This window comes from Neoarius graeffei, chromosome 9 (genome assembly GCF_027579695.1).
Source record: "Neoarius graeffei isolate fNeoGra1 chromosome 9, fNeoGra1.pri, whole genome shotgun sequence".
In the NCBI taxonomy this organism is placed as follows: Eukaryota; Metazoa; Chordata; class Actinopteri; order Siluriformes; family Ariidae; genus Neoarius; species Neoarius graeffei.
Window position 1 is genome coordinate 23,030,944 of NC_083577.1, and position 23,529 is coordinate 23,054,472.

The 23,529-nt window shown below is 40.6% G+C and overlaps 2 protein-coding genes across 4 annotated transcripts in view; one reads left to right on the forward strand and one right to left on the reverse strand.

Moving 5' to 3' along the window:
• Positions 1 to 255: 255 nt before the first annotated feature.
• On the reverse strand, positions 256 to 5,524 carry LOC132891155 (CMRF35-like molecule 7). Its single transcript, XM_060928623.1, has 4 exons — positions 5,475 to 5,524; positions 5,067 to 5,396; positions 633 to 795; positions 256 to 547 (listed from the first exon to the last, which is right to left on the reverse strand). The coding sequence occupies exons 1-4, from the start codon at positions 5,506 to 5,508 to the stop codon at positions 418 to 420; spliced, it is 657 nt and encodes a 218-aa protein (XP_060784606.1). The 5' UTR covers positions 5,509 to 5,524; the 3' UTR covers positions 256 to 417.
• Positions 5,525 to 19,916: 14,392 nt separating this feature from the next.
• Positions 19,917 to 23,529, forward strand: part of sh3bp4 (SH3-domain binding protein 4) — a 70,807-nt gene continuing 67,194 nt past the window's right edge. The window contains exons 1-2 of one of the 3 annotated variants that reach the window (XM_060929199.1): positions 19,917 to 20,017; positions 20,127 to 20,221. The gene's annotated coding sequence lies outside the window, so the exon portion shown is untranslated. Of the gene's footprint in view, positions 20,018 to 20,126; positions 20,222 to 20,293; positions 20,366 to 23,529 lie in introns of those variants that run through there. The other 2 variants (XM_060929198.1, XM_060929200.1) reach the window with 2 other exon arrangements.

Below are 23,529 nucleotides of genomic sequence, written 5' to 3' on the forward strand. Positions count from 1 at the left end.
TTGTCATGTGGATGTAGCCTTAAAGAGTTGGTTAGTACTGGGACAGGAGACTGCCTGGGAAGGCCAGATTTTGGCATGAGAGGGACTTTGACTTGCTTAAAATTCAAGAATAGATTATATGAAACTGAATATTGTTCACTGTTTAAAAAGTCCAACAACAATCCTATGTGTTTGTTCTTTCAATAAGAACATAAATTAATGAAGAATAATATTTCAATAGGAATCTTATAAGATCAGTTAGTAATCACCAATCACTTCTAAACAGTTCCTGATTGTTGGCTTGGTAGTGCTTGTTTGGCTTCATTTTTACCATCGAGCTTTTGTTATTAATCATAATATTAAAAAAGTACACCAAAGAGGCACCCAAATCTGTCATGAAATGAAAGAAATGTTCAGTGTAAAGGCTTAGTGTATCTCTTAGTGTCTTCGAAACCCAATTTCAGTGCAGGTTACAAAACAGGTAAGGTAGACACACATTCCCATGAAGAGGATCCATCGTGTGATGCTCCATATTTTGGGGTTGAACCACTCAGTGACTTCAGTCTCACTGGAAAAAGAGGGGGAACAAAAGTGTTAAAATTGACTCAGGCTTTGAATGATAATTCCAAAGTACAGCATCATATCTGACATACTCTGGTGTGGTTTCATGCTGTACGTCTGTGTTTTTCAGTGTTGTGTGTGATGACATTATTGTGGTCGTCCTGAAAGTTGTTAAGGCGCTCGTTGTCAGTGGTTGAGTGGTCGCCTCTCTGACGTTTTGTGTTGGCTCAGGCACAGAGCAATGCTGCGCTGATTCTGTGTGGGGGGAAAAAGGTTCCAGTGAAGAATGGAAACTTTTGATCTCTCAAACCAAATACAAGTCATTTCAGTATACTGGAGGTTAAACTGACCCCTAGAACAAACGTTGATGTTGGTTTGACAGATTCTGCAAGTAAAGGCTTATACTGTTTGTTCTGTTTTAATGATAAAATGAAAATGTTACAAGGTCCAGTCATTAAGAAGTTGCTATGTGATTGAGAAGGAAGTGCTAGGTGAAGGCTATGGTGTTTCTAGTGGCTGCTAGACAGTTGTAGGTTATTCCAAGTGGTTGTTAAGGTGTTGTGAGATGATCGTTGTTTCATTCTACTGTAAGTGGTTGGTATGGATTTCCTCAGTGGTTACTCCTGTAACCCCAGGTGGTTCGTAGGTTGGAGCTAAGCAGTTGCTATGGAATACCAGATGGTTGCTGTCATGTTCATGAGAGCCTAAGGTGTTTGTAGGCAGACCAATGCACTTATAACTACCTCCAGTACATCTGAATTAACACTGCCTCAAATCTTGTGTTGGAGAACCAGTGAAGCCTTCCCTTTGTACACCCTGTGGGGGGGGGGGGGGGGGGGGGCATTTTTTTTTAAGTTGAAAAATTATCAATTTGTTTTAATGTAGGATAGGAACTACTGTTAGGAAGTATTGTTTAATTCCTTGTTTCCACAGGGGTTGTTTTATGTTGTTGCACCTTGGATAATAGACCAAGCTGGATGTATTAACCTCATCTCATTATCTCTAGCCGCTTTATCCTTCTACAGGGTCACAGGCAAGCTGGAGCCTATCCCAGCTGACTACGGGGGAAAGGCGGGGTACACCCTGGACAAGTCACCAGGTCATCACAGGGCTGACACATAAACACAGACAACCATTCACACCCACGATCAATTTAGAGTCACCAGTTAACCTAACCTGCATGTCTTTGGACTGTGGGGGAAACCGGAGCACCTGGAGGAAACCCACGCGGACACGGGGAGAACATGCAAACTCCACACAGAAAGGCCCTCGCCGGCCCCGGGGCTCGAACCCAGGACCTTCTTGCTGTGAGGCGACAGCGCTAACCACTACACCACCGTGCCGCCTGTATTAACCTCATGTGCCGAAATTATTATTAAAGTTTATAGCCCGGTTGGGTTGAAACCGTACAAGTTGTGAAGTCTTATTATGAAAAGGAACAGACTTTAACAGTATGTATTTATTTTTCAAATTATAAATCATAGTTTTCACACTAAGAATTCTAAATAAACCACAGAAACTTCTTGGGGGTGCTCAGGGGGTGCTATGGCTATCCTAGAAGTAGCTGCAGCACCCACAAGCCCCTTCCTCGCACCACCCATGGTTCTGTCAACCATAACTCTGATCTTTCCCTAAAAGTGCAAGCGCCCAGTTCCTTTGAGATCAACACGATTCTGCTGAACTCTGTAGTTCTACGTAAAAACGTAATTTGCGAATAGAAGATGACTATGTTCACTCTGTCAAGCCAACATAATTAAGATCTTGTGGTTACATTTAATGAGAATATTCACAAGGCTGAATGACACTGGATAAGTTTTTCACTGCAAATGACATAAACCTACTTGAACATTTATAAAGGATTTTTTTTTCTAATATGGCAGCTGTACTAGACTGAGTTTATTAATTCTGATCTCAAGCTGACTTAGCACCTGAGTCAACAGACAGCTTTTGGTTAATACAAGGTTGCAATCTGACATCCACCATGCTGACTTTTCTGAGAATATGGATATCATCAATCTTTTAATATGGTGACACCTTATATTTTATTAAGATGGCTTTTCCCCCCACATATAATGTAATATTAATCGATGTCCAATCCTGGCAGTAACTTTAGAATAAATATAGAGATAGTGAAAGTAGTACACAAGTTTCACAGATGTTTTAGGAGTCCAAACTTACATTTTTTCATTCACTTATACAGTTGTGGTCAGAAGTTTACATACAGTGACATGAATGTCATCTTGGATATGAATGTCATGGCAATATTTGGGCTTTCAGTAATTTCTTTGAACTGTTCTTTTTCTGTGGCAGAATGTACAGCATAAGTCTTTCATTTTAAAAAAAAATACTAAAATTTGGTGCACAAGTTTTAGTTTTCTTTGGGTTTTCTGAAATCAACACAGGGTCAAAATTATACATACAGGGTCAAAAATATAAATACAGCACACCTAATATTTGGGTAAAATGTCTCTTTGCAAGATTCACCTTGACCAAACATATTTTTGTTTGCCATGAACAAGCTTCTGGCAGAATTCTGGTTGGATACTTCACGACTCTTCGTGGTAAAATTGGTCGAGTTCAGTTATTTTTTTTCTCTTGGCATGGACTTGACTTATAAGCATGGTCCATATATTTTCAATAGGGTTGAAGTCAGGGCTTGTTTTTAGCTTGCTTTATCCTCCACAACCAGCTCTGATGCGTGTTTGGGTTCATTGTCCTGTTGTAAGTCCCAAGTCGTGTTCAAGTTTCTGATGGTTTATGCTGAAGAATTCTGAGATAGTCCTCCTTCTTCATTATTCCGTCCACTTTGTGTAATGAACCAGTTCCACTGGCAGCAAAACAGCCCCAGAGCATGATGATTCTACCACCACCACCAGCTGGTACAGTGTCCCTCTCTACATGTTGGTCATTGTGGCCAAACAACTCAATCTTTGTCTCATCTGGCCATACAGCTTTCCTTCAGAAGGCTTTTTCTTTGTCCTTGTGATCAGCTTCAAACTTTAGTTAAGCTTGAAGGTGTCAATTTTGGAGCAAGGAGTTATTTCTTGGATAGCAGCTTCTTAGTCCATGGTGATCTGAACTGTAGACAGTGATCCATCAGCTTCCAGTTCATGGCAGGGCTGTGCCATGGTGGTTCCCAGGTTGTTCCTGACCATCCAAACCAATTTCCTTTCAGCTGAGGGTGACAGTTTGGGTTTTCTTGAAGCAAAGTGGCTTGGCAAAGTGACTACACCTCACAATAACTTGGATACAATTGTTTGAACTGATGTTGGAATTTTCAGTTGTTTAGAAATGGCTCCAAGAGACATTCTAAAGTTGTGTTTATCTGCGATCCTCTTTCTCAGATCTGCACTGAGCTCCTTGGACTTTCCCATTTTACTGTGTGTTGGTCAGTCCAATGAATGCTGTAAACAAACCCTTTTTATGAAGGCACAGAGAAGCTACCAGCTGTAGTCAATCCTGATCACTAACAGGAAGTTAAGAGACCTCGGCCTTGGCAAGATAAGCGACATTTCGGAAGTTTCAGCACCTCTGAATTAATAATCTAAGTGAGCATATGTAAATTTTTGGCCCTGTATGTATAATTTTGACCCTGTGTTGATTTCAGGAAACCCAATGAAAATTAAAACTTGTGCACCAAATTCTAGTGTTTTTTTTTTTTAAATTAAAGATGTATGCTGTACAATCATTCTGCCATAAAAAAAAGAACAGTTCAAAGAAATTACTGAAAGCCCAAATATTGCCATGGCATTCATATCCAAGATGACAGTCATGTCACTGTATGTAAACTTATGACCACAACTGTGCCTACATATCAATAGTTACTGAGGGAAATTTGGAGTCATTACTAAATGGTATGCTTTACGATGACGACGACGACAACAACAACAACTGAATAATGGCTTAAGGCTTTAAGATGAACTGTTAACCTGAAATTGACCCTTAGTGCACTCCGGTTACAAGTCACAGCTTTCAGGAAACAAGAACAATGAGAAAGGCACTCAGAAGAGTGTATGCCTTATGTGTTTGTTTAGATACATATCTGGATTTGCATCAAAATCTAATCAATTGTTCCTTGGCCCATGGCTCACCTTTCTTCCAAATTTCATCAAAGTCCATTCATTACTTTTTTTTAGTTACACTGGGAAAAGACAAAAAAAAAAAATCCTGGATCCACATACATATCTGGATCTTAGATCCACATACATAACTGGATATGCATCAAAATCTAATCAATTGTTCCTTGGCCCATTCCCCACCTTTCCTTCAAATTTCATCAAAGTCTATTCACTACTTTTTTCAGTTACATTGGGAACAAACAAACAGAGATGAAAACCTCTTCCAACACCACTGGTGGAGGTAAACATTTAAACCACATTTCTCTAAAGTTTTTCTAATCATTTTCCACTCAACAATTTGTCAAAATTGTATTGCTTTCTGATAACTTATGAGATAAAACCAATTCTTGATGGTGGACTTATCAATTTTGTCCCCACTACATGATAATCAGAGGAAAGTCAGCTTACCTTCAGATATGATTAACTGCATGGATTTGCTTACGTGACGACTGACTCTTTCAATCGCGCACCAGTACCATCCACTATCTGCTGTTTTAGCATGCTTCATGTGGATGCTGAAAAACCCTTCTCTTTTATTGTCGCTTATCTGCAGAGGTTCAGAGAAATGCTGGGATTGACCCGTCTGTAAGAGTATGGTGCAGTAATTAAAATAGTAACCTTTGCACCAATATTTGACATGGTCCCGGTAAAATGGATGATAGTGACAGATGATGTGAATGGCTCTGCCTGCACATTGCTTCACTTCATTAGGTCCAGTGAGTGTATGATCAGCTGCAACTAAATACAAATAGCCATTACAGTTCAGTAACATGCTTACAATGTCATGTAAAGTAGCCTGTAGATGGCAGGACTCACCCTTTTCGAGGAAAAGCAGAAGAACTAAGATCATTTTGGAGACCACTTGCTTATCTTAGATGCTGCTAAATGAGGCATCAAGTACGTATAGCAGGGGACAAAAAAAAGAAACAGAAAGTTCAGGTAACTTCCTGTTGCTATGCGTATGGTCAGCGGCGTTGTGGCTGCTCAATTTCACACAGGAAACAGGCTCGCATGCAATGCACCTTTAAAACACTGAAACATAGGATGTGCAGCTTTATGCTTGATCTTTAGAGTAGCTAGATAGTGTATCATGGAAATGGACTCTTAAGTCTGACAAATCAAATAGAATTACAGTACTGAAGAAAGAATACAAAAGTAATTATTAATACTTTGTTATCAAATCAGTGATTCTGATTAACCCTAAACAAAGATTGACTGACTGTTTCTGTAGGATTTCTTTGACCTCATCTTGTCTTGGTTTTATCCAACTGCTGAATCCATGTGCTTACAAAGCATGAATGCGATCTCATTGCTGAGGGTTATAGACCAGGAAAGGACTACAAAAGCATTTCCAAAACATTAGATGCCCCATGGAACACTGTGAAAACCATCAAGAAGAAATGGAGAAAATGGGGGGCCACAGTGACATGACCAAGAACAGGATGTCTCTCAAAAATAGACAAAAGGACAAGAAGAAAACTCATCATGGAGCCTGCCAAGAGACCTGTGGCAACAGTGAAGGAGCCACAGGAGTATCTGGCAACTCCTGATCACTCTCAGCATGTGGCAACGAGCTCTCATTTTCTTCATTTATCTGGACTAAGGGGTAAGGTGGCTAGACAGACTCTCTTTCTCATGAAAAACAAAATTTAAAAATCCAGGTCTGCCTAAATAACCCCATACCATGTGACAAAATGTGTTTTAGACTGACTGACAAGACCAAAGTAAACATTTTGGGCATAATTCTAAAAGATACAGTATGTTTGAAACAAAAACAAGACAAAGAAAAAGTCAAAGTCCCTCTCACGCCAGGACCTGGTCTTCCCAGGCAGTCTCCTGTCCCAGTATTAACCAACTCTTTGAGGTGCATGGGTGCGGTATCGATCTTAGTTTCTACAGCCTTCGACTTCTCACCTATTATATAGATGGGGTTACATGGGAGGTTAGTCCTCTGGTAACTGCAGGAGACTGACTCCCTACTTGCATCTGTATTGCAGCATGCCTTGCCAGACAGCAGCAGGTACCATTTTTGTGATGGTCTTTGGTATGACCTGACCACAAGTAGAACTCGCGAACTCCTGGTCAAAAGGTGGGCATGCTAACCACTAGGCCAGCTCATGGTAAAAACAAGACAGTTCATCACTAAAAGAACACTGTACCTACAGTGAAGCATGGTGGTGGCAGCATCATGCTGTGGAGCTGCTTCTCTTCACCTGGGACTGAGGCTCTAATCCAGCTGTCCATGAGGAATCATGGACAGATTCTGAACTGTTAGTCAGTTGAAGATGAAGAAATACTGTCTTTCACCTTCCATTACAATAATGACTCAAGACACAAGTCCACATCATCAAAAGACTGGCTTCAGAAGAAGAATACAGTATCAAGGTTTCTGAATGGCCAAATCATAGCCCAGATCTAAATCCTTTTTAAAAACCTGTGGAATGACTTGAAGAAGGAGATCCCCTTACAGTTGATGGATCTGGAGCATGTTTGTAAAGAAGAATGGAATAAAATTACCAAATCATTGACCAAGACTAAAAAAATACCAGAAAAAAACCCACACACAATATGCTGCATTCCAAGCAAAAGTTGTTGAACCAAGTATTACTTAAGTAGTGTGTACACTTATGTAACAAGGTTATTGTAAGTTTTTCCTTTTTTCCCCCTAAATTGTGATATGACAATAAAGGTAGGGAAAGATCTGACATTAATGACCTTGTTTATTTGTTTATTTATTTTTTACATGGTCAGAAAATAAAGTATGCCATTGTACCTTTCGCGCTACAATGGTTTAAGGTACTTATTTTTACCCTTTATATACTGCTTGGGAATGTACAGTGGCATGCAAAAGTTTGGGCACCCTTACTGAAAATGTCTGTTACTGTGAATAATTAAGTGAGCAGAAGATGAACTGATCACCAAAAGGCATAAAGATAAAGACGAAACATTTATTTTCAGTGTTTTCTGCAAGATTTGTGTATTATTTTTGTTTTGTACAATTGGAGAAAAGAAAAGGAACACCATGCGAAAGTTTGGGCACCCCAATACATTTGAGTTCTCAGGTAACTTTTACCAAGATTCCAGACCTTAATTAGCTTATTGAGCTGTGGCTTGTTCAAATTCTTCATTAGGAAAGGTCAGATGGTGCAGATTTCAAAGCTGTATAAATTATCTGACTCCTCAAACTTGTCCCTAAAATCAACAGCCATGGGCTCCTCTAAGCAACTCCCTCGCATTCTGAATAATAAAACCCCGATTCCAAAAAAGTTGGGACAAAGTACAAATTGCAAATAAAAACAGAATGCAATGATGTGGAAGTTTCAAAATTCCATATTTTATTCAAAATAGAACATAGATGGCATATCAAATGTTTAAACTGAGAAAATGTATCATTTAAAGAGAAAAATTAGGTGATTTTAAATTTCATGACAACAACACATCTCAAAAAAGTTGGGACAAGGCCATGTTTACCACTGTGAGACATCCCCTTTTCTCTTTACAACAGTCTGTAAACGTCTGGGGACTGAGGAGACAAGTTGCTCAAGTTTAGGGATAGGAGTGTTAACCCATTCTTGTCTAATGTAGGATTCTAGTTGCTCAACTGTCTTAGGTCTTTTTTGTCGTATCTTACGTTTTATGATGCGCCAAATGTTTTCTATGGGTGAAAGATCTGGACTGCAGGCTGGCCAGTTCAGTACCCGGACCCTTCTTCTATGCAGCCATGATGCTGTAATTGATGCAGTATGTGGTTTGGCATTGTCATGTTGGAAAATGCAAGGTCTTCCCTGAAAGAGACGTCGTCTGGATGGGAGCATATGTTGCTCTAGAACCTGGATATACCTTTCAGCATTGATGGTGTCTTTCCAGATGTGTAAGCTGCCCATGCCACACGCACTAATGCAACCCCATACCATCAGAGATGCAGGCTTCTGAACTGAGCACCAATAACAACTTGGGTTGTCCTTCTTCTCTTTAGTCCGAATGACACGGCGTCCCTGATTTCCATAAAGAACTTCAAATTTTGATTCGTCTGACTACAGAACAGTTTTCCACTTTGCCACAGTCCATTTTAAATGAGCCTTGGCCCAGAGAAGGCGTCTGCGCTTCTGGATCATGTTTAGATATGAGTACGGCTTCTTCTTTGAACTATAGAGTTTTAGCTGGTAATGGCGGATGGCACGGTGAATTGTGTTCACAGATAATGTTCTTTGGAAATATTCCTGAGCCCATTTTGTGATTTCCAAAACAGAAGCATGCCTGTATGTGATGCAGTGCCGTCTAAGGGTCCGAAGATCACGGGCACCCAGTATGGTTTTCCGGCCTTGACCCTTACGCACAGAGATTCTTCCAGGTTCTCTGAATCTTTTGATGATATTATGCACTGTAGATGATGATAATGTTCAAACTCTTTGCAATTTTACACTGTCGAACTCCTTTCTGATATTGCTCCACTATTTGTCGGCGCAGAATTAGGAGGATTGGTGATCCTCTTCCCATCTTTACTTCTGAGAGCCGCTGCCACTCCAAGATGCTCTTTTTATACCCAGTCATGTTAATGACCTATTGCCAATTGACCTAATGAGTTACAATTTGGTCCTCCAGCTGTTCCTTTTTTGTACCTTTAACTTTTCCAGCCTCTTATTGCCCCTGTCCCAACTTTTTTGAGATGTGTTGCTGTCATGAAATTTCAAATGAGCCAATATTTGGCATGAAATTTCAAAATGTCTCACTTTCAACATTTGATATGTTGTCTATGTTCTATTGTGAATACAATATAAGTTTTTGAGATTTGTAAATTATTGCATTCTGTTTTTATTTACAATTTGTACTTTGTCCCAACTTTTTTGGAATCGGGGTTGTAAAATAATTGATGCTCACAAAGCAGGAGAAGGCTACAAGAACGTAGCAAAGTGTTTTCAGGTAGCCGTTTCCTCAGATTGTAATGTTATTAAGAAATGGCAGTTACCAGAAACAGTGGAGATCAAGGTGAGGTCTGGAAGATGAAGAAAACTTTCTGAAAGAACTGCTCGTTGGATTGCTAGAAAGGCAAATAAAAACCCTGTTTGACTGCAAACGACCTTCAGAAAGATTTAGCAGACCCTGGAGTGGTGGTACACTGTTCTACTATGCAGCGACACCTGAACAAATATGACCTTCATGGGAGAGTCATCAGAAGAAAACCTTTCCTGCATCCTAGCCACAAAATTCAGCATCTGAAGTTTGCAAATGAACATCTAAATAAGCCTGATGCATTTTGGAACCAAGTCCTGTGGACTGATGAAATCAATATAGAACTTTTTGGCCACAGTGTGCAAAGGTATGTTTGGAGAAAAAAGGGCGCCAAATTCCAGGAAAAGAACACCTCTCCAACTCTGAAGCATGGGTGTGGATCGATCATGCTTTGGGGTTGGGTTGCAGCCAGTGGCACAGGGCACATTTCATTGGTCGAGGGAAGCATGGATTCGAATAAATACCAGCAAATTCTGGAAGCAAACATCACACCATATGTAAAAAAGTTGAAGTTAAAAAGAGGATGGGTCCTACAATAAGACGATGATCCAAAACACACCTCAAAATCTATAATGGAATACCTCAAGAGGCACAAGCTGAAGGTTTTGCCCTGGCCCTCACAGTCCCCTGACCTAAACATCATTGAAAATCTGTGGATAGATCTCAAAAGAGCAGTGCATGCAAGACAGCCCAAGAAACTTGTAGAACTGGAAGCCTTTTGCAAGGACGAATGTGTGAAAATCCCCCAGGTAAGAACTGAAAGATTATTAGCTGGCTACAAAAAGTGTTTACAAGCTGTGATACTTCCCAAAGGGGGTGTTACTAGGCACTAACCATGCAGGGTGCCCAAACTTTTGCTTCAGGCCCTTTTCCTTTTTTTGGTCATTTTGAAAATGTAAAAGATTAAAATAAAAAAAAATTCTTTTTGCTTAAAATATAAAGGGAATGAGCCATCTTTAACGTTATGCCTCTTGGAGATCATTTCATCTTCAACTGTAACAGCAATTTTGACCAGGGGTGCCCAAACTTTTGCATACCACTGTATATGTACCTTTTTGGCCCTGAAAAGCTACACATGGTTACCTTGAAGTCCAACAATGAGCCCTAGAGGGTACATTAGTGTTGATTGTATCTTAGGGGATAGAAATGTACGGTACTCATAGTGTACCCCTATTTCTGACAGTGTATGTTACAAAAACCTGTAATTATAACAGGGGAGTGTAGACTACAGTATCAAGATATCAACTGTAAGTCTCAAAAATGTTGTTGAATTTTAAAGATAGACTGCCTTTCAAATTTTTCATGTTTAGGTCATAAAAATAATTTTCCCTGGCACCCAATTATTTTTGTTCAGTGGACTGAAAGCTACTGAATTCAAATCACAGACTTCCAATCTTATTCTTTTTTTTTAATCAAACAATTAAAACTAGACGGCCTTTCGAGTTCATAAAATCAGTGAAATTTAGTTCCCTCTGAAATTTGATTTATTTCTGTTAGATCTTTAAAAAAACAAAAACAAAAAAATGCCAGGCCATTCTGTGGCTGGGAAGTTATTTAATTTGAGGGGATTCTCTAGCAAATAACGTGCATGAAATCGTTCACTTCACACAGTCAAGCAGACAGGGGAAGTCTGTGTGCTCATGTGCAGGTTTACCTTCTTCTTTTCCTTCTTCTATTGGGTTTTACGGCAGCTGGCATCCAGTGTTGCATTACTGCCATCTACAGGTTTACCTTTGACCGTGCACCGAGTTCCATCATTCTGTCACTAAACAAACAGCTGATCACACCGAGGTGCTCGCTGACTGCCGATATTTATTAGTTTGGTCCTGCGTTTCCTTTCCTTCGCAACATAACGTCTTTTCTTCTCGCTTTCTGTTACTGTAGTCGGTCTTTCACGTTACATTCGCATCCTCCATTTCTCTCTCCTGTTTCAAATTTGTATCCCACAATGCCTTGTGCAAACAGGGAAAGCCCACCACGTCATGCATGATGTAGTATCTTGTATTGGGTCATGGTGAAGCAGGAAAAAATAGTGGAGAATTTAGGGCCATTCATTAAGTGTTCTTTTTTTTTAAACTAATAAATCCGTTTCCGGTTGAGAGTACGTCGTGCGCGTTCTGGCTGCCGCTTCTCACCGGAGCTCTTATTTTATTTCTTTTTCTTTTTTTTTTTCTTTTCTGTGTGTTTGTGTAGTTTGGTGTTTGTTTGAGTGTTTTGTCCGCCGGTTGTGGTGTAGCTCCGGACCCAGTTTGGGGCGTTGGTTCCCTCCAGGCCTTGGTTCACTGTGGGTGATGCCTGCGCTCCCAGCTGTGGACTGCAGTGAGTCTGTTGCTCAATTTACATCATGGTTGTCCAGCGCTCTGTGCTTTAACGCTCGGCGTGATGTTCCAAGCGATGTTACTCGGTGGCGTCGCGGCGGCTGTGCAGGCGGTTTGGGAGACACCAGCGCTCTGCGTGGCGGAGCTTCTCTGCTCGCTGTGTGGATCCATGGCATGGTGTTCGAGCGATGTTGCTGACGGCATCATGGCGGCGGTGCTGGAGATGTGGGACTTGTTTTCGTGCGCCTTTTGGTGGGACTGTGGCTGCTACACCATGGGAATTACATCCTGACCCCTACTTGGTGGACTTTTTACTTTTTATTATATTTTTATTTATTTTTTCTTTCCTTGTTTATAATTGTAAAGCGTCCTTGGGTTTTTTGAAAGGCGCTATATAAATGTAACTTATTATTATTATTATTATTATTATTATTATTATTAATAAAATTGGAAGTCTTTGATTCGAATTCAGTAGCTTTCGGTCCACTAAACAAAAATAATTGGGTGTCGGGGAAAATTCTTTTTATGACCTACACTTGAAAATTCTGAAAGTCAGTCTACCTTTAATGAATTTAGGGCCACGTGGCCCTAAATTCTCCACTATTTTTTTCTTGCTTCCCCATGATGCAATACAAGACACTACGTCATGCATTACATGGTGGGCTTTCCCGTTCACGCAAGGCATTGTGGGATATAAATTTGAATGCTAGGGAACCTGCTCAAATTAAATAACTTCCCAGCCACAGAATGGATTGTTTTTTTTTTTTTAATAGATATTACAGAAATAAACATATATCACAATGACCACATTTCAGAGGGAACTAAATTTCACTGATTTTATGAAATCGAAAGGCCGTCTAGCTGTAACCTAGCTTTTGTTGCCTAAATATCTTAATAACAGTAAAATTAACGACAGAACATCTTCACTGTGCAAATCACATAGTGTTATCTTTACTGTATGGTGTTATTATCCAGGGTGTTTCAAAAAATTGGATATTATTTGAGATGTAAATATCCCAGAAACTACATAGTCGAGGCAAATGAAACTGAACAGGCTTAATGTTGAGCAATATAAGATTTATTCCTCAAAATTTGAATGAGAAATTCAAAAGGTACCGTATGTGGATTCCATGAACGGTTTCACAAATTTTCAATATGCGCACCGCCTGAGACACGGCACACAGCCTTCCTCTTTGAACTTTTTGTGCCGTGTCCAAGTCTGCATTGCAGTTGGTGCATTTTTAAAGAATTCTCTCATAAACCCAGGCTGCACAGTCTTGTTCGACTGTGTTCGAGCGTACTCTAACACACAAAATGCCTTTTCTTTTCCAGTGAATGGCGTTTCTATACCTAAAGAGATAAAAACAAAAAGCATTAAACATAAAATTTTGACCTGTTTCTACGCATGCTGTTAAAATTTGAGGTCAATTGAACGAGAATTGGTGAAGTTATTAGATTGTGAAATGATATCAAAATTTTTTGAAACACCCTGTATTATTATGGTATTATTGATATCAGTGTTGTAAAGAGCAATATGTCTTATTTAGCATAATTTCACAACACATTTTGTTCTCGAAAGAATATGTTCTAAAAACCGTAAAGTATATTATTCAGTAACTGCTCAGGGGGAAAAGCATGCAGTGTGGAATAAAAGTTGGGAACAGAAATGAAAACAAAGGCTTCACTTCTATAGTATGGTAGAAAAAAACTTCAAAGGATTATATTCTAGACAGTCTGTATTGCTACACAGAGGTGATGATTAATGGATGATTAAAGCTTTTTTTATTAATGAATGTCTTTTGAAAGACTGTGAATGACATCTAGTGGGCATGTTGTGGCAGCTCAAGGCCTAGAACTCTATGATCAAACCCCATGTTCTCGGAAGTTCTAGGTGAGTCAGTGTTCAGTGAGAAAGACCACAGTATGATATTACCTTCCTTTCACCCTGCCTCAGGCTGTGGATTGTGTTATGTTGGCCATATTGATGTGTAATGTGTCATGAGCCACAGGAAGATCTTTTTATATTATTCTTCCTGTTAAGAACACCCATCCTACGGTATGAGGAAGCTGATGACAGTACTATGTGTCGAAACCTATAACAGAATTTACGAACTGATTAAATGAAGTACACTTGAAAGTGAACTCATATTTTTGGATCAGTCCATCAAAGAAAATAAGCTAATGAATAATGATTTTGACTTAAATTGTGGATTTCAGTATATTCATGAAAAGGTCTAGTGCAGTAGTAAATGTATAGTGTTCATATGCTTAGATTATGGATAATAATAATAAATAATAATATGAGCTCATTCGGATCAAAGGGAAAATCTACAAATATCCCATGTGCATTTAAACAAAGGGAACTATTTCGAATAACAATCGGAATACTGAACAATGAAAACTATGTGTTTGTGAAAATTATTTGTCAATGCATCTTAACGTCTCTCTTAACCCTTAAGGTCCTAACACTAAAAGGAACGTTTGACAAAATCCACAGTACTGTGCAGAAGTCTTGGGCGCATGAAAAGAAATGCTATAGACCAGGGCTTTTCAAAGTGTGGGGCGCGCCTCCCCTAGGGGGCGCCAGAGTTCTTCCGGGGGGGGGGGGGGGGGGGCAACGTGAGGAAAAATCTCATCTCATTATCTCTAGCCGCTTTATCCTGTTCTACAGGGTCGCAGGCAAGCTGGAGCCTATCCCAGCTGACTACGGGCGAAAGGCGGGGTACACCCTGGACAAGTCGCCAGGTCATCACAGGGCTGACACATAGACACAGACAACCATTCACACTCACATTCACACCTACGGTCAATTTAGAGTCACCAGTTAACCTAACCTGCATGTCTTTGGACTGTGGGGGAAACCGGAGCACCCGGAGGAAACCCACGCGGACACGGGGAGAACATGCAAACTCCGCACAGAAAGGCCCTCGCCGGCCACGGGGCTCGAACCCGGACCTTCTTGCTGTGAGGTGACAGCGCTAACCACTACACCACCGTGCCGCCCGTGAGGAAAAATAAACCAGAATAAGTTACTATTGCAGACATTTAGCGAACTTCAGCTAGCCTTTGCCAGAGACAAAATGGATCGATTTTTAGTACCTAAAGCTACAGTGAGTGAGGAGACAGAGTCTGGGCCAAGCAAAAAAAGAAGGAAGTATGACCACGATTATTTAAAGTTTGGATTTTCATGGACTGGATCTGAAGATGCTCCACTGCCACAGTGTGTTGTCTGCCAAGAGGTGCTAGCTAACGATGCTATGAGATGTTTAAAATGTGTAAAACAAGATGTTTTTTTTTAAAAAAAGCACAGATGTTTAAAATGTGTAAAAGAAAAAAAAATAAAAATGTGTACAACAACCATTTTTTTAAAATACGAATGGAACATTAAGTATAGCAAGAACAAAAATTGTAAGGCGGGGGGGCGCTGTTGTTTATTTGCTCTCTGGGGGGGGGGGGGGATAGAGAGCACAAAAAATGTGTTTTTTGTTTTAAACGGGGTAAAGCCTTTACAAAAAACAAAGAAAAAAACTCTCATATATACTAACCCTGATTAACCTGTATACCCTGTACGCCCCCACATTTTGTATGCTGCTGAATCTGTCCTTTTTTCAGTAGCTTTGTATAAACAATAACCGCTAAATGTAATGCAATGTTATGTAAGGTGATCGCCTAAGCATTCTCATTGTGAAAAGTAAGTCACATGTACATGGACTGGCATTTAATGTTGTATTTGTTCCTTTCTATTTGTTTTTTGTCTGTTCATATTCTTTTTGGGGGAGTAAAGTCAGTTTAAAAATGTCGTTAAATGCATAGGCCTATAGGCCAAGTTTAATGACCTTGAGGTTATCAGAGGTCATATGTCGTTTTACAAACGAAAAATGAATTCAGCACCCAAACATTTAACAAACAAGGCCATTTGCTAACTTCATTAATCATTTTAGTACATTTCATTCCTTAGAAAGCTGAGAAACTGGGTTCAGCTGAGACGTTTACAGGCCCAAAGTTCAATGACCTCTAGAGGTCAACAGAGGTCAGATAGAGCTCGGCATATTGCAGATTTGAATTCGGCACACCCAAATTGACAAAATAAGACTGTTTGCCGACTTTGTCTCAAAAATGCCTTTAACTCCTTAAATAAGCACTTTTTTGAATTTTGGTACCAGTCTAATATGAATGGGACTTCTGTTTCACAGCACACCCTTATTTGTTTGTTTGTTTTTGTTTGTGGGTGGGGTATCTCTGACCACAAGAGGCATATCTGTATCTCCAAACTTGTTGAAATCAATAAATAAGAGCGTACTGCAACCATTCTGTTTCTGTTTATTTGCTTGATGTCCACTAGAGAGCACTGTAATTACTATTAATTCAGGATCTCATCTCATCTCATTATCTCTAGCCGCTTTATCCTTCTACAGGGTCACAGGCAAGCTGGAGCCTATCCCAGCTGACTATGGGCGAAAGGCGGGGTACACCCTGGACAAGTCGCCAGGTCATCACAGGGCTGACACATAGACACAGACAACCATTCACACTCACATTCACACCTACGCTCAATTTAGAGTCACCAGTTAACCTAACCTGCATGTCTTTGGACTGTGGGGGAAACCGGAGCACCCGGAGGAAACCCACACGGACACGGGGAGAACATGCAAACTCCACACAGAAAGGCCCTCGCCGGCCACGGGGCTCGAACCCGGACCTTCTTGCTGTGAGGCGACAGCGCTAACCACTACACCACCGTGCCGCCTCGAGAAACTGTATTAGAGTTTATTTTTATTTTATTTGGAAGTGGAAATTGTGTTTTTGTTGTAAATAATGTCATGCATGATTTTGCATTATGTATGAAGACATTGTGTTCATGCTTTCGACTTAGGTCTGCATTATACTGAGTAGCCTAAGTACATGTATGTTACCTTTTTCAATGCATTTTATTGTTTTTTATCTTTAATTTTTATTCCAGTAAGAAATGTTTGATATATATATATATATATAGGCACGGTGGTGTAGTGGTTAGCGCTGTCGCCTCACGGCAAGAAGGTCCTGGGTTCGAGCCCCGTGGCCGGCGAGGGCCTTTCTGTGCGGAGTTTGCATGTTCTCCCCGTGTCCGCGTGGGTTTCCTCCGGGTGCTCCGGTTTCCCCCACAGTCCAAAGACATGCAGGTTAGGTTAACTGGTGACTCTAAATTGACCGTAGGTGTGAATGTGAGTGTGAATGGTTGTCTGTGTCTATGTGTCAGCCCTGTGATGACCTGGCGACTTGTCCAGGGTGTACCCCGCCTTTCGCCCGTAGTCAGCTGGGATAGGCTCCAGCTTGCCTGCGACCCTGTAGGACAGGATAAGCGGCTACAGATAATGGATGGATATATATATCAGCAGCTTTGATTATCGACAGTCCACAATTATCGACACCTTTTCAGATTTACCAATAAAAAACAATTTTACAAAGGTGAGTTTCAGTTACAACAGTTATTATTGGTTAATTAATCAACCGGAAGACCCGCCTCACCCTTTGATCTCGTCGTCTGATGACACAGCTCGTTACCTGAGATGGCATTTTTTTAGCACGATCAGCAATTTCAGGAAAACCCGGACGTTATCATCGCAGGTAAGCATGGTGGAAAGATCACGGACATGTTTTTACTGATCAAATTCACCGATATTTCATGATCTCCTTGTCGAAACCCACTTTATTTCTTACTCTTTCATTTAACAGTCGCCAGTTTGTATCTAAATGCACGTTTGAGAATCACGTGAGGTGTCGATAATAGTGATCACTTTCACCGGTGTCCACCATTATCGACACGCTGTGGAATTAAGGGACGTTTACAACTGTTATGGATCCATCTTTGTGTAACATTGTTGAAGTAGATGAAGCACTTTAAAAATAATAAAAGTGCTGTGATTTGTTATATTTTTTCTTCTGATTCTTAACAGAATGGAATGTTTATAGTGTGTTTGGAATCCGATTGCAATAAATAGAATTAGACCGGAATTAAATTCCTAGTATATAAAAAATTACATGCTAGAAATATTCAGATTTTTCTATTCCATTCAGAAAAAAACCTTTTTTTTTTGCAGTTTGTTGTAAATATCTACCACATATTACAATATCAGTAGACATTTTATATTTTGGTTCGAGGAATGACATGCGACGTTTGACCTGCGGTTACGATATCAATTGCCTGTTGAGATTTATCGACGAAAATCCTTAGAAAATGTACACAGGTTAAACATTCGCTTAATTTGTTTACAAACATTACAATTACTTTCTCATTTACTTAAACACCGACATCCATATATTTATATAAAAGATATTTTGTACTAAATATAAGTCTACGTAAAGCAAATTTTAAATAAAAACTGTTTTGTTAAGTTAATACCACATACTGATTATTAAAAAAAAATCATTCTGGGTGTCGATAATTATGGAACAGTGTCGATAAATGTGGACAAAGGTGTCGATACTTGTAGAAAGGTGTCATGTGATATCGGGAATTTTTTTTTTTAATCCAGTGGAAGTTTGAGTAATTATTCATGCACAATTTACGTATTGAAAGTCTTTTCTACTTTTGCAATGGCAAAAAGATTAAGGTGTCGATAATTGTAGCCGCTGCTCTATATTGTGTAAATGAGAAGGTAATTGTAATGTTTGTAAACAAATGAACTGAATGTTTAACCTGTGTACACTTTCTAAGTATTTTTGTCGATCACATTTTGTCCCTCACGCCATCAGACTGTACAACTCCTCTCTGGGGGGGAGGAGGGGTAACAGGAGGACAGAGGACGGGAAGGAGCAGCAGTAGCCTAGCCTAACAATAAGCAATACTGGACAGTGTGCAATATACTGTAAAGTGCGATATCTCTCCTGCTGGCCCCCCCCTTTTTCTTTCCCCCCTTCCTCTCTTCCCCGTATCTTATTCTTTTTATATTTGTATATGTAAATACTTCATTTAATTTATTTATCTAGAAGTTTTTCTCTATTTCTTTTCTCTGTTTATAAGTAATGATGCTGCTCGAATCTTAATTTCCCTGAGGGAACCCTCCCAAAGGGATCAATAAAGTTTTATCTAATCTAATCTAATCTAATCTAATCTAATCTAATCTAATATTTCCGCACTTGCATCTTGTCTTTATACTTCAACTATGATTAAAAGTATCAAATGGAAAGGTGGGCGGCACAGTGGTGTAGTGGTTAGCGCTGTCGCCTCACAGCAAGAAGATCCGGGTTCGAGCCCCGTGGCTGGCGAGGGCCTTTCTGTGTGGAGTTTGCATGTTCTCCTCGTGTCTGCGTGGGTTTCCTCCGGGTGCTCCGGTTTCCCCCACAGTCCAAAGACATGCAGGTTAGGTTAACTGGTGAGTCTAAATTGACCGTAGGTGTGAATGTGAGTGTGAATGGTTGTCTGTGTCTATGTGTCAGCCCTGTGATGACCTGGCGACTTGTCCAGGGTGTACCCCGCCTTTCGCCCGTAGTCAGCTGGGATAGGCTCCAGCTTGCCTGTGACCCTGTAGAACAGGATAAAGTGGCTAGAGATAATGAGATGTATATAATAGTAATAGAATGTCAAATTTGTTAACATTTAAAAATGGATATAATTATAAAATATATATATAAAATGTCAAATTTGTTAACATTTAAAAAGTTTATAAAAATGGATATAATTTTATATATATAGTAATAGAATGTCAAATTTGTTAACATTTAAAAATGTTTATAAAAATGTATATATATATATATATATATATAATTTTTTTAAAATAATTTTTGAATTCATTTTTGTTCCAATAAATTGTTGGGAAATTGTTGTCATGTGCTGGCAAGGAGCCAGGAGTGGGCGGGACCGGTTATGTCCCGCCTACTCTATCTCTTCCTTACTGTCAATCACATTGGTCGCCAACCAATCACGTCGCTTCATGTCTCCAGAGGAGGAGCCGCAGGAGAGATGTTTGTCCCGGTCTCTGAGCTCAGTGCGCGTCTCTCGGCTTCTCTCTGTGTCTCCTGGTGATATTTTCCTGAAAAGTGGGATTTGTTGCAGTGAGTGAACTTTTCTTCCTCTCTTTCAGCTCCATATTTAACTTTTAAACACAGGCTTTTGTTGCTTTTAGCGCATTTACAGCCAACTGAATGGGTTTGTTTGTGTTAGTTTGATGTTGTTGAGCGCGCGAGCTGCTGGGGGTGATGATGATGATGGTGGTGATGAAGATGATGGTGGTGATGGTGATGATGAAGATGATGGTGGTGAAGATGATGGTGGTGGTGGTGATGATGATGATGATGATGATGATGATGATGGTGGTGGTGATGATGATGATGATGATGATGGTGGTGGTGGTGGTGGTGATGAAGATGATGGTGGTGATGGTGATGATGAAGATGATGGTGGTGAAGATGGTGGTGGTGGTGATGATGATGATGGTGGTGGTGGTGGTGATGATGATGGTGGTGGTGGTGGTGATGAAGATGGTGGTGGTGGTGATGATGATGATGATGATGGTGGTGAAGATGGTGGTGATGATGATGGTGGTGGTGATGATGATGATGATGGTGGTGGTGGTGGTGATGATGATGATGGTGGTGGTAATGATAATGGTGGTGGTGATGATGAAGATGGTGGTGGTGATGATGGTGGTGGTGATGAAGATGATGATGGTGGTAGTGATGAAGATGATGATGATGATGATGGTGGTCATGATGGTGATGGTGGTGATGATGATGGTGGTGGTGATGGTGGTGGTGGTGATGATGATGGTGATGGTGGTGGTGATGATGATGGTGATGGTGGTGGTGATGATGATGGTGAAGGTGGTGATCTTTTACTCCACAAAGCCACAGTGCTGAAATCCGGCAGGGAGAGTTTTACACCAGTCTCAGCTTTACAGCATGGAATTAAATTTCAAGGAGGTGTTCAGTCAGGAATGGAAATGTTCCTGGTGAAGAAAAGTTCACTCCAGAAATGTTCCTTATTGTGACTAGATGACCTGATGGAGTGAACAGCCATCATGTAGATTCAATACTCAGTTTATGATGATTTTCTAAAAGAAAACCTGACAGCAGTAAACCAGAACTTGCCCATATCATCATGGTTCAACAAATTACAAAGCTTTTAATATGTTAATTAATCTGCACCAGGAGTTTAAAAGACTTGACAACTTCAAGAGCTTTGTTTTTGTTTGTTTAATGAACAGAAGCAACATACAGGGTGTCCCAAACAAACAAAGCACTTACTCTTTTAAATGACAATAAATGCATTGTTTATTGACTCAGTAACAAGATTAAAGGAGAACTGAAGTCATTTTTAAACTTGCTTTATTTTTTAATTAACATCTTATTCACTAGGCGGCACGGTGGTGTAGTGGTTAGCGCTGTCGCCTCACAGCAAGAAGGTCCGGGTTCGAGCCCCGTGGCCGGCGAGGGCCTTTCTGTGCGGAGTTTGCATGTTCTCCCCGTGTCTGCGTGGGTTTCCTCCGGGTGCTCTGGTTTCCCCCACAGTCCAAAGACATGCAGGTTAGGTTAACTGGTGACTCTAAATTGACCGTAGGTGTGAATGTGAGTGTGAATGGTTGTCTGTGTCTATGTGTCAGCCCTGTGATGACCTGGCGACTTGTCCAGGGTGTACCCCGCCTTTCGCCCGTAGTCAGCTGGGATAGGCTCCAGCTTGCCTGCGACCCTGTAGAACAGGATAAAGCGGCTAGAGATAATGAGATGAGATGAGATGTGTTATTCAGTTACGTTTTCGGTTTTATTAACCTTATATCGTGACTCATATTGGCATATTATATGACACTTATCAGCCTTTTCGGTTTTTAGCCATGTTGGACGTAGTTCGTTTGGTCCATGGCCGGTGTCGCTTAGGCCCCCGTCACACTTTAGGACTGCGGTTGACTTGCTGACTTTGGGACTGCGATTGTCGTGAATGGTTTTGCGCTCGGGTTTCCGTCGGTGGGGGGTTTATAGCATCATCGAAGCTGACTTTATGTTAGGACTGTTAATGTTATGCATGTTGTCTGTTGTTGCCCAAATGAGGATGGGTTCCCTTTTGAGTCTGGTTCCTCTTGAGGTTTCTTCCTCATGTCGTCTGAGGGAGTTTTTCCTTGCCACCGTCGCCACAGGCTTGCTCATTGGGGATAGATTAGGGATAAAATTAGCTCATATTTTAAGTCGTTCAAATTCTGTAAAGCTGCTTTGCGACAATGTTTATTGTTAAAAGCGCTATACAAATAAACTTGACTTGACTTGACACTTATTCGGAATTAGCAGGAATTAAGCAGAACCAGCTGGAATGAAAAAAATTTTCAGAATTCGTGCGGGAATTTCAAACTGACCACCATTCTTACAGCTTTGTAAGAATGCCATTCGAATACTTAGAATGCACTTCGAACCCGCCTCGAATGACTCTGGCACATTCCGGGTGTATTAGCTTTCGAATGCAGTTCAAATGTAGTTGGAACACAGTAGGAATACCTAGAATGCTATTAGAATGCAGTAAGAATATTAAGAATGCACTTCGAATGCCATACGAGTGCGGTTCATTTGCTGCCCGAATACCACCCGAAGTCTGGTCGGAAGGTGCCTCGAATGCTGTACAAATTCACCTCAAATGCAGTCAGAACGCTCCCGGAATAGTCGCCGAATATGTTTCGAACGTCTAAGAATTCAAAGAGAATGCAGCTTGAATACTTAGAATGTACTTCGAATATCCCGGAATATACGAAGAATTTTCATTCCGATGGCATTCCGACTCATTCAAGGCACATTCGGGGCATTCTGGCAGGATTTGAAGCGGCTTGCCATTTCGATTTTTCCCTCGAACACGATCAGAATGTTTCGAATGCTGTTGGAATGCCGTAAGAATATTTAGAATGCTGTCAGAATGCAGTTGGAATACACTTCGAATGCCGTTCGATATTTCTCCTCTTCGAATGCACCTCGAATGTTTTGAGCATGAGTAAAACATTCGGGCCGGCCACAAGAGTGGGCCCGAATGTTTGGAATGCACTCAGAATGCAGTCAGAATTTTTAGAATGCACTTTGAATATCCCGGAATATCCGAAGAATTTTCATTCTGACGGCATTCTGGCTCATTCCACCTCTAGTGTGACTACCCTATTATCCGCGCGATCTTCATGAGACTTGTGCGAGGCTTCAAACGTGAAGCGTCAGCGCCGCCATTTTGAAAACTGTTTACACAGCGGCCAGATCGCCATGTCATTCAAATTTAGGTTAATGTCGAGATTTGCCAGCTTCATCAGCGATGGAGTGTCAGTCGTGCACGCGAAGGTGCGCCGAGTGAACTCCAGCATGCACGCCGTCCACAAGGTGCACCTGAGCTGAGCTCAATTAAGGAACTATGCATTTGCCTATTTAAAGACTGTGCTGATGTATTTGCATCGTGAAGTATTACGATACGCATGCACGCATTACCGAGCCTTTCTACCTGTTGTCTTGATTTCCTGTTTCACGATCCTTGTGCCTGTTTCTCGTTCTTGTCCTCGCTTAGCCTCTGATGTACTGTTTGCGCCTCGACTGACCCTTTTGCCTGTATTCTC